The sequence below is a fragment of the Poecilia latipinna genome, unplaced genomic scaffold, assembly GCF_001443285.1.
Source record: "Poecilia latipinna isolate Pla-1442-1.1 unplaced genomic scaffold, P_latipinna-1.0 Scaffold1063, whole genome shotgun sequence".
Taxonomy (NCBI): Eukaryota; Metazoa; Chordata; class Actinopteri; order Cyprinodontiformes; family Poeciliidae; genus Poecilia; species Poecilia latipinna.
In genome coordinates, this window is record NW_015113679.1 from 145,143 (window position 1) to 157,473 (window position 12,331).

The following is a 12,331-nucleotide window of genomic DNA, read 5'->3' on the forward strand; positions in this document are numbered from 1 at the left end:
TCTTTTTATTAAAAGGCCCCACTTTTTTGTTGGTTCTTTTTTTTTTTTTTTTTTTTTTTTTTTTGGTCCATTTTGCTTACAAATCCAACCAGAACATTTAATAATAGATCAAATTCCTGACTAGTGATTGGAGATTAGGTCATTTTCTGGGGGGAATAGTATGTTTATTCTGTTTCAGTGGGTAGAACCAGCTGTTTGCCACATTAGTCTTGAGTACGTTTATAGTCTTCGTGCTGATTTATGAGTTAGTCAGTTATATTTAATAAATCACATGAGTTCAGAGGATGAGAATATTTTTTTGGGACTCAGGAGAAACATAAACAACCTCCTACAAAAAAAACCCTGAATTTTTCACGAATCTTGAACGTACAAAAAGAGTTGGATCGCTTCCTGTCTTCTCTGACATTGTGTACCACGGAGAAATTGGCTCCAATGAATTTATGCATGAGTCTGCACACATATACCATACCGTCCGAAACGTTCCCCCTCCTCCGCCGGTCCAATGCTGGGACATTGGTTTGAAAATGTCACAGCTCAAGATTGCATTCAGATCATTTTCATAAGGAGAGAAAATGTGATGCTTTCCTTGTCTCATTGCTGGGTGTGAGGACCACAGCAGACGTGTCCAGACAAGCATCACCATATCCTTCATTTCCTTCTGTCTACACTCCGTGTCTTTTCCCTCTCAGAAACCACGAGTTGTTTCTGCATCCCTCATCCAGATGTTTTTCATTGTATTCCTTTATACACTTAAACTTGTTAAGCTAAGCCTGCATACACTAGCAACAGTTTGTCAATTGTGAACTCTGAAACTCCTTTTGTCTGTAAACTAAAGGATCTTTAGAATAAAGAGACGTTTACGGTGGAGGCCCAGTGTTCATATGGGTTAATGACCACAACCACAACAATCCACAACGTCTAGTGCAGTGTTTCTCAACCCTGGTCCTCACCGCCCCCCTGTCCTGCATGTCTTCGTTATTTCCCTTCTGCCACACACCTGAATTGTATCTCCGGGACATCAACAGGTTTCTGCAGTACTTGGTGGTCATGCAATCATTTGAATCAGTTGTTCTGGAATAGAGGCACATTCCTCTATTCCAGGAATGTATAGAGGAATAAAATCACTTATACCTGCCTGTTTCAATAGTTCAAACACAAAATACACCTTAATATGCATTAATACACAACCGTCTTGGCGCTAATGCAGAAGCTAATGTCCACAGGCTTCATTCTCCCCACTGTGTCGGGCCTAAATCCAGATTATTCTTTTCAATCCACTCTTTGCTGTTAGCAGGAATTAGTAACTTCAACAAAGTTTTTGGGTTAAAAACCTAACCAGGTCAAACTCATAACCCAACTTTGTTGTGATAAATGAACCCGACCCCGGGACGGATTCCCGACCTCCTGGGTCTTTGGAGGACGTTGTGATTCCAGGCTGTCCAGCCATCAGCTGGTCAACCCAGGAACAGAAAACAACTTGTGACAAGTTTACGAGCTCAGATCATCCCAGAAGGACGGGACGGATTCCAGATTCACACCTACACCGCATCAACCACTGCAGTCCTCCTCACCTCTTTAGTCACATCACACATCACCTTCCACACACACACACGCACACACCCACGTCATGTTATTGTGAGTCAATAATGCAAAGCCCCTCATGAATCCTGATGCCTGCTGGGAGAATGTTCGAACTAATCAAAGGTCTTTGTGGGCTTTTAATTGCAGCGCGTTAACCACAGGGAAAGTTTTAGTCGAGGTTTGTTTTTAAGAGTTGAAGAGCTGAGCAACCACGAGGCGAAACAGAGCTGCAAAAGGACCATGCAAAAACGATTGGATTTGTTTCTCTGGCTCTTTGGTTGAACCCAGGGGTAAACAATGATTTCTGCTAATTATTTCATTTGACAGTCACTTTTATCTCGTTCACCACCAAGATGAACTTTAAACCAGTCCTGGATTAAACTGTGTAGATCCTACATTAGATGGATTTAAATACTATTTTACCTCCACAATGTAGTTATTAAGTTTCTATCTAGAGTAAAAGAGTTTACATGTTTACATGCAAATGTCTTCATACCTCTGGAACCGTTCATTTTTTCATGTTTCAACTTCAAAATTCATAGACCAACACTCTGTGGTACAATACTGTGAAGTGGGAGAAAATGTATATATAGTTGTTGATATTTACACATGAAAAAAATAAGAACCTGTGGAAGGTGTAGGACTGTGATTGGACTTTGTCATTCAAACACAGGATATTTTAGAGCTTTTGGCTACTTTTCCGATTCATATTTCCCGTACACAGTGATAACATAATTTAAAAAATAAAAACAATCTACCGTGACACCAGTTTGGGACACAACTGAAAGCCGTCAATTTTTCTCTCCGTCATGCTGCCCTGGGTGGAAAACCTTATGTCCTGTATGGAACAGCTTGACTTTTAATCCCAGTCACTTGTATTCAGTTTAACTGGAAGGACTGATTTCTGTAACTTGGCATCTGGAGTCCAGAGGGCCACACAAAAAGCCACGGGGGGCCGGATTTGGACCCCGGACCTTGAGTTTGACACTTGTGTTTTAGATGAAAGCATATTTAAGGAGGGTAATCGACCCCCATTTCCTCCATTTTGTGAGGCCGATCTTATCAACCAATCAGCAAAGGTCTAAAAATCAACCACTGTCCTCTTCAGCTCTGCAGTGAGAGGCGTTGGACTGACTGACCAGTCCACCAGGTCAGATCTGCACATTTGCAGTTAACCGTAGTCACCCCACTGTGACAAAAATCATTGGTATCTGCCAAAATCAGGCCAGGTTTTTTGAGGATCTGGGCAACCGGCCAGAAAACTGCAATGGTGCACATGTGCATTGATTGGCCCAGTCAAAGTCCAGACATAAACTGAGAATATGTGGTAAGAATTGAAATTAATCTTCAAAAATGGCTTTTACTCAATCCAACTGAGTTTGAGCTGTTTGGTAAAAAAAGAAAATTTTAGATTTGCCTTTTTTTCTCTCGTCGTATTTCTGCAATATACTGTCTGTTGATGCATCGCATAAAAACCTAATAAAATGAATTGGATTTGGGGGTTTTGACAGGACAAATATAAAAAAGTTTAAAGCGGTCTGAATATTTCTGAAAGGCTTCAGTTCTTGAGGTTCTACTAATAAGCGCGCTGCCTACTAAAAATCAAAGCCAAACTTTGCGCGCTCTTTACGCACGGTGACGGTGCGGCCTCCTTTTTAATACATCCAAACAAACAAACAAAAAATATATACTCACCTGTAGCACTTCTTGTCCCTAGGAGCCATCTTTCCACCTCCTCCAAGAAAGAAGTCACCTGAGCGTCCCCATCACCAGCGTCTCGGAGTTGAACTCGTACTGGTTGCTGGAGGAGGCCGACTTGCCCCAGGAGTGCAGGCTGGGCGGCCGCTGCTTGAACGACGACGTGTACTTGTAGAAGCTCCTGTGCCTGTTCTTCAGGTACTCCCGGTAGTTCTTGGTGAGCAGCGTGTAGAGGAACGGGTTGATGCAGCTGTTGGAGTACGTCAGGCTCGCCACCAGGTAGTTGATGCACGTGTGCGTCTGCGAGGCCAGGCTCAGCGGCTCGGCGTGGTACAGCGGCAGCAGCTGCCAGATCCAGAAGGGCAGGAAGCACGCCCAGAACACCAGCACGATGGTGAAAATCATGATGAGCACCTTCTGCTTCGGGGAGCGCCTGCCGCCGCTGCTGATGGCCGCGTTGCGCTGCGACTCCAGGTAGGTGCGCGCCAGGCGCACGTACAGGTAGCCGATGACGAGGCCCGGCGCCATGATGCTGGTGCCGAACAGCACCGTCACGTACACCTTGTACGCCAGGGGAGCCCACGTGGGCGCGCACATCCTCTTCACGCCGCCGTCCGACGTCTTCTTGGTCGTCTGCGCCACCATGACCATCATGGGCACGGTGAGCACGAGCGACAGCAGCCACACGCCCCACGCGAGAGCCTTGCGGTAACTCTTGGAGCGCCGCACCGTGTCCAGCGGCTGCGTAACGGCCAGGTAGCGCTCCGTGCACATGACGGTGAGCGTGAAGATGCTCGCGTGCATGGTGAGGAGGTCCAGGCTGAGGAGGATGCGGCAGCCCACGTCGCCGAAGTACCAGTCCTTCAGGAAGTAGGTGGACACCACGAAGGGGATGGTGGACAGGTACAGCAGGTCCGCGAGCGCCAGGTTGATGATGGAGATGTACATGGAGGTGGCGAAGCGGATGGAGTGGCACATCACCACGAGCGTGTACACGTTCCCGGACACGCCGATGATGTAGACCACGGACAGCAGGGTCCCGAAGGTGGAGGTGATGACGAGCTCGTGGTCCACGGCTCCGGCCCCGACGAGCCGCGGAGTCACAGACCTGTTGTTCATCATGCCCCGCGCCGCTTCCGCTCCCGCTCGGCTCCCGGTTCCGCTCCTCTGGCTCGCGAAGGAGTTTGGGGGAAGAGAGAGAAAGGGCGCGCGCGCTCCTTGGCACTGCTGGTGGTTCTGCCTGTCCTGCTCTGAGCTCAGCGGCGCCGCGGCTCCCCGCTCCTGACGTCACCCCCGTATCACCGACACCCCCCTTTATGTTAGACTGATCATCTGTAGGCTGACTTATCAGCTGGCGGTTTATGATTTCACGCGGGAGAAAATTGCTTCCTACTTCATTCTCCTTACGCAAAGATCGGTGAGACAGACTAACTTCATTTTGCAGAGAGAGCGCAGCAGGACCTGAACATGTTCAGAACAGAAAGCAAAAGGAACTGATTTTATTCACATCTCAGCAGTGTGAGAGCCACGCGAGTCACTGATGTATGTGTATATACATATTTACCAATTCAATAAATTAGAATATTGTTGAAAAGTCAATTTATTTCAGGAATTTTACTACTAAGTGAAACGCTGTGTGTGTGTGTGTGTGTGTGTGTGTGTGTGTGTGTGTGTGTCATGGTGACAGTTTTAACAAATAACAGTTATAGAGATACATACTACGGCTTTAAAGGAAAGGAAAAGAAAGTTTTGACATAAAATCAATAACATTTTATGGACAACCACAACTTTAATTAGTTCAGTCAGAGCAATTAGGAGTAGAACAGCCAATGTAAAAATTATTAATGAAGAAACTGAAACTATCAAAAACAAAATAGGTAGACTCTCTTGGTCAAACATGTAAAAAGAAATAAATAAACCGCAACAAAATTTCTTTCAAATGGTTCAGAAAGTGCAATTAGGAATTCAAAATATAATGTGAAATACATAATAACCCATGATGTCGCTCAATGGCATAGAATTACACTAAGTAGATCTGCCCTTATTGCCACATTGTCACAATACCTGATACAGAATTTTTTTTTCAATGTCGTGAATGATACAGATATTAATATCGGATCGGTACCTTTCAAAAACAAACAAAAAAATCAAACCACAGGATGACTCTACCATCACCATGCTTGACAAATGGTACATTTGGGAGCAGATGAAGTGGATGCTGGCCCACCTGCCTTTGGTCCTGAGCTAAACAACTTTGAAATCTTGTGAAATTAACTTGACTTGATTAAAATGTGATAATCGCAGGTTGGATGGCCTTGACTTTTCCACTAATTTATTTTCCGACTGCCTCCCTCCTGTATCTGTGCTCTGGCTCTTCATTGATTTGATAAATTGTATTATTTTCTCAATTTGTCCTTCAGCATCATGCGCAACACGCCGTGACACTTTCTATTACCTTTATTATCATTGGTATCAGTATTGGACCTGCTGTCCTTTAACCTCCTTTGTCTTTTCAGATTATTGGCTAGGCCAGCAGCGATGAGGCGATGACATTTCCCTAGACGAACTGAAGAGTCCTCAGAGTGATCTGTCCAAAGGACACTTTAGTGCGTGTTGGAGTCAGAACCTCACAGCTGAGTCATGGATACAGATAAAACATCAGCATAACACCAGAGTGAAAAGGATGCCTTCTTCTTGGGGCTCACAGGGAGATGCAAACTTAAATCGGCACATAGAAGCATTTTATATCAATCAAGCAATCAAGTAACTATGTTACCTTCAGTTGTTATAAAATGGTGTATATATGAAATATGTCTTAAAAGACATTTGACTTAATAGTTTAACGCCTTGAAATTGGTCCTCTGTCTCTTTAAGAAACTCCTGTTCTTTCTGAAACTCCTCCCCCAGGAAGTCATCTCATGGCTCCTCTATTAACCCTTAAACAATGTTTTACTCAGCGTTTCACTGAGAAGTAGCTCCTATAATGAGCTCAGCAGATGCACAGTTCCAACAGGAGTTTACTAATTGCTGCTGGCGAGTCTGAAGGAGCTGACAGAATCTCTGAAATGTGGAAACTGCAGCTCTGACGAGGAGCCGGGCCTCAAAGGTGGTCCTAAGTTCATTGAGGCGACAGCTGAATGGTTGCCATGGAGATTAAAGGATCTCTCAAACATTGCATAAAAGAACAAGGCGAAACTTCATGTATGTTGGACGGCTGGCCTTGAGTTTGGCAGGTTTGTTAGAGGGAAGAATATGAAAAATAAAAATGTTACGATAATAATTGTGCCGTTTCGTACACATTTTAATCAAATTCCAACATCCATCTGATAAAATTTATTACAACCTTCATCAGAAAGAAATATCCCCTACAGTGGACGTTCTGGTCTCTTGAAACTAAACTTTTTTGTTTTTAATCCAAAATCTCAACAACAAATTTAGCATAAAAGCCCCCAACAATGCTCGATAAATATCAATGTTTTCCTTTTAGCCTGTTGCTACTATCGCCCTCTTGTTTTCTGCAGCCGGATCTCGCTGCTGAGTCCTGTTTACTGAACCTCCTGCCTCGCAGGCCTCCTTTATTCTCTCTGCATCAGAAGTCAGAGTCTATTTTCAGCCACAAGCCTTTGTGAGCCGCCCTGCTTGTTTAGTCATTAAGAGTCACTTTTACTGTACCATGAAAACAAAACTTATTCCCCCGCCGTCTGGCAGAGTCTCCATAACCAATAAGAGAATCTGACGCCGTTATTCCAGTCTGCCGGGAAAGAAGAAAAAAAAGCCTCACCAGGTGTACGATCATGCATTACTTACACTGTTTTCTGCAACACCTGTCACAGATGCACATTTGCCATTTGATGCATTATTTACACGATGCCTCATATTCTGAGAGAAACAACAGAGAGACGTCTCGTTTGTTCATCGTCATCCATTTTTGTTTTTAAGCTGACGACATTGGCAGAATTTCAGCGTATTTGTGGATTACACAACCGTAGAATTTGCGGACCTTTGTTTTAATTTCAAATGCATTTCTACAGCACTCAAGAGAAACCCAACGTGTGCATACTGTTGTTTATTCTCAATCTCCGATCTTAGTTTCCATAGTGATCACAGAAGGATGTGTGCTTACAGTGGCAAAAACAGTTAAAGCCATGGAGGAATGCAGCTTTACATTTGTCTTTCTGAAGATAAAAAGACAAACGTCAGTGCTCAGATCGGTATAATTGCTTTATAACATCTTCTGAAACAAACAACCTGATGCTTCTGGTGAGCTGAGACTGAGCAGAGACGGGATGTAGCGTCCCAGCCAGAAACAACGAAAAACTTCCAAACTGATGGTGGATGACGTCTTTATTGGCAGCAGAGTTAAGCGGAATTATGTGTTTTTCCACATTTAGTCATTTTATGGCACAGACAGTCAAGTAACTATGTTACCTTCAGTTATTACAAAAAAAATGACGTATCAAAAATTACTTGGGAAATTTGACTTTGAAATTGTCCCTCTGACTCTTTAAAAAACTCCTGCTCTTTCTGAAACTCCACCTTCAGGAAGTCATCTCAACATGGCTCTTCTATTAACCCTTTAACAATGTGATGACCAGAGTTCCACTGAGAAGTAGCTCCTATAATGAGCTCAGTAGATGTGCAGCTCTACCAGGTGTTTGCTAAATGCTGCTGGCTAGTCTGAAGGAGCTAAGATACTGTCCCTTTAAAGGCTAGACAAAGAAACTTTGTAGAATCGACTTTATTTTTTTAGCTTAGTGTCACGTTATAAAGTCATTCCCTCGTCCAAAACATGTCAGGAGTGTTGCTTTGATTCTTTAATGTATAATGATTCAAATTGGTAGATTGACCCATTTTGTTTTTATATTTTATTAAATGATATGCTGAAAATTATTTATACCCCTCTTAGTAATAATCAACAAAATTCTGACTCCCAGTCAGAATTAACATTATTCAAAATGAAAATGGAGAACGGTGAAGCTAAACAAGCTGGGTTGCGAATTCTGACCCCATGTCTGGTTTGAACTAGACATTTTTTTTTTTTTTTAAGAATCACTCGAGCTGCTCTCACGCTGTTCATTATCCAGGGTGACCGTGTAAAACCAAAGCACGATCTCTGTCAAGGTAACGTAACAGAGTGAAGTCATGCACTGTTCACGGCATGCAATGTAAAACAAGCTGAACAGAAACACATGAGAAACTGCAGCCTGCCGATATTTATAGAACAATAATTGAGCCAAATGGCGGCAGCGTGTGAAAAAAAAAAAAATCAAGTACGCTAAACTGAATCGCTCAGTTTCTCATGTCATTGAAGGAATTTCACCCTACAGTTTTGTTCTAACAAAATTGCTTCACCTTCAGGTTTGTAGAAACGTGTTTGAGTTGCTCTCTTAAGAACCTGGCAATGCATTTCAATCGGCTTTCTGCCTGGGCCATCACAAAACCTCAATTTACTTCTTTTTCAACCAGATCTGAGAGAGAAGTAAAGAATCCTTCACTGATAACATTCTGCTGCGGGCACTTTTGAGACCTTCTCCATTTGTCCATTTCTATTGACAAGATGTGTGACACAGATGTGTCTGGTAATACATGAAAATGATTTAAAAAACAAAAGAATTGAAGGTAGGAAGACGAGTCAGGAGATCACACAGGTGTCTTCCTCAACAAAGTGATTGAAAGAATTCCAGCAAAAAGAAAAATGATGACAGAAAGATGATGTCTCAGTTTGTGCCCATGTTGGGTTCTACCAGTAGGAAGTCAATTTGAGTTACTCTGGTCTGATCAGTGATCAGTGATCATAACTAGTCGTTTTTCATAAGTGTTGATTGGACCAAAATGGAAAGGGGATGTGAAATTTGGTATTTTGCTACAAAATTAAATGATAAATTTGATTAGTTTCTCAATAATGCTTGAAGATGCTAAACTACAAGGAAAACCAAATTGTACAATAGTTTATGTACAATAGGCATGTGTATGAAATATGTGTGAGGCAGTATGAATAATACTGCCAATAAAGAGAGCTGACCATGAACAATGACGAGTTTAAGAGCGATAAGAAAGTCATAAAGGATTGAACTTAAACTTTTGATTATTGTAGGTAGCAGTGGGGGGTATTGCCAACTATAACACAGTGAGGCATCGCGAGTCACATGATCAACAACAGGGTCTCTCCACTGGTGCAAACCATGAAGAAGAAGGTGACAGGAAGTAGTTGAAGGATGATGGTGCATCCTGTTTTTTAATAGCTTATCACGTGAACACAGTTATTCATGTGTGGTTTTAATTGTGTTTCTTATTTAAGGAAAACACAATTGTGAAATGGTATTTTTTTTCTGACATTTAGCAGAATATTGTCAGAGTTTAGCGCACAGTTGTAATGGAAACACAGCGAATGTTAATGCATTTTCTTGCTTTGCTTTTTCCCCCCCGAAGTATCGACATCTTCTTTGGTCTAAATGGAGGTTTTCTTTTTTACAATCTGAACATTTTTGTCAGAACTTACTCCTAAATTTTGGACTCAGCTGTGTGTGAGTGTAACCACTATCCTCTGTAACACTCAGTGTTAATTATATTTTTGAATGAGCTTGAAACAGACAATCTTCTTGGTTCAAGGTTTACTGTCAATCATCCAGCAACAACAACAACTCATTAGGTTGTGGGGGAAACAAAACAAATTCAGTTGCCGAATTAGACGTGCAAATTACACTGAAAATAATAATAATAATAAAAAAAAAAAAAACAAAACAACAAAAAACAGTTTGGAATAATTTTGGTTTTGGTCCTTAGCTCTACTCTTCTACCTTTTCCCAAAGGTATTTGGCATACAGAAATAGAAAAGTTAACTTTAAGCCTTCAATTTTGGGCTGAAGAGTAAAAGATGAAAAGATTCAATATAGACATGTCTACTGGTCTGCAAATTAGGCTAAAATGGGTTCAATGAGTCAATCAAACTTGACTTTCAACATCTTTGTTCATTCTAATTTTGGGCAGGACTAAAGGGAATTCTGGTCCGGGAAGCAGGAACACAGCTCCACGTTAAAAACACAAGTTCAAACAGACAACATAAAACAGACTAGTTAAAACAACAGGCAATGTACATCAAAGCTCTAAGATCCCCAGCAACTTCCAGTTGGCTAATACTACATGAAATACACAAATAATCCCTGTCAGTCACACCAGGATGAGGGTACAAGTACTTAAACATCCCTTACAGCAAAAGCAGTTTTGTTTGAGAAATGGCGTACATAATTTGTGGTGTAGCTCCTGGTGCCTTTTGGAATCTGGAAAGAACATAATAAACATAATTATTTAATTTTCCTTTGGGATCTATAAAGTGTTTTTGAACTATGTGAACTGAAGGAGGTATGTAAAATGGCTCTGTCACACGAAAAGAGAAATTATGGTGTTATTTTTTTCCATACATACAACACTCAGTGTAATAAAATAGATACACATTTTTATCCAAGAAATGTCGCTCCCGTGCGGAAGTAGATCAAACCTGGGCAAGCAAACAGTGTTACAATGGCAGAATAAGTGAGAAGGACCTCGCCTTGGAATAAGCAAAACTCATGACCCGAGACATTTTTATGTCACTATTTTGACGGCGGACAAGAAAATTGTCCAATAAGTCCAATATCAGGTGTGTAAGGTTATTTGCGGGAAACAACAGAGAAATCAACAATAAAACCCAAGAGGAAAAATGACGAGGGACCCAAGAGCTCCTTGGTTGTGAGTACAAACGTTGTGTACAATGCATTTTACACGCACAAAAACGGATGAGGAACGACTTAAATGCTAGCTTGTGAAAAACTGACTTCAGGAATATGCTTAAAAATAAACAGCATAAAACGGTGCTTAAATATAAATACTACCTGCAGCCCATGTTCTCATAGAGCTACCATTGGAATTTACACACAAAATCCAGCATAACTATCTTCACTTATTGATGTGGAAATGTTTAGATGTTTAGCATTGTTATTTTAATCAGACTAAGTTATATTTATCTGACTCTCAGCCATTAACCTTGAGCCGTTAGCATTAAGCCGTTAGCATTAAGCCGTTAACCTCGAGCTGTTAGCCTTGATCCGTTAGCCAGATTATGTCCAGATAATATTACATTGGTTTGGTTAAAACAGCATTTATGAGAAATTGTATATCTAAGTATAGTTTTCATTAGTCACTTGTGTTTGTCTATGTATTTATTTGCCTAATTAACCGCTACAGGCTTGATTTGATTATCAATAAGTGTCGTTATGAAAAAAAAAAAAAAGGGACGTTTTCTACCGGCTGACAAACGCCCTGGAATGATTGGGGGTGGATTGCTCGCGTGGGGGCAGAGCCGGGTTTATCTTTGATGTTGAAATGGACATCAAGTGCGCAAAGTCCCGCCACCTAGCTTACTGCTGGAGAGAGATAAAACAAACAAACAAACAAAAACAAAAAATACTGAACACTTGCCGACACCAACTAACTTGGTTGGTTTTAGCTGTCAAGTTGTCATCATAACCTGCTAAATCTTAAATGTACGCATGGTATATAAATGCAAAAGGGAAGCAGTGTTTTTGTATTAACTGTCAAGACTCCAACAACTAAATAACAAGGCCCATGGGTATCACATTTCACAGGTCATTAAAAGCTTTTTAATAAAAAGTTTTAATTAAAATTAGCAAGGGAGAGGGAGGTATGTTATGTTAGCACTTCATTTCCAATGGTAATGACATCAGCATTGATGTCATCACTCTATGATATCACAAGGGAATCTCTCTCTTGAATGTAGCTCTCAGACAGCGTTTTCTCAGACCTGTTCCACAGTTCTATCGCGGCAGATCACTCTTCAGAGCACGTTCGAAATTTATTGGAAAGAGCGAGATATCAATTTTAGATATTACACGCCTTTCATAGAAGCGAGAATTTACCAGTTTAAACATGAAGCAACAACAGATTGGATGTGAACATGAAGCTTTTCCAGCAGAGCTTTCATGGGTCGAAATGATGGAGCTCAACATCCAAGTTGACTACGACGCCATCGTTTTCCCTTTAGAAGACGACAGCGATT

General features: G+C 41.6%; 1 protein-coding gene across 1 annotated transcript in view; it reads right to left on the reverse strand.

Annotated features, from left to right (window-relative positions):
• Positions 1-4,859, reverse strand: part of LOC106959274 (urotensin-2 receptor) — a 13,254-nt gene extending 8,395 nt beyond the window's left edge. Inside the window, exon 1 of the mRNA XM_015051753.1 lies at positions 3,277-4,859. Within this exon, the coding sequence (XP_014907239.1) occupies positions 3,331-4,401 (1,071 nt within the window). The 5' untranslated portion in view covers positions 4,402-4,859 and the 3' untranslated portion in view covers positions 3,277-3,330. The remainder of the gene's footprint in view (positions 1-3,276) is intronic.
• Between the last annotated feature and the right edge of the window lie 7,472 nt (positions 4,860-12,331).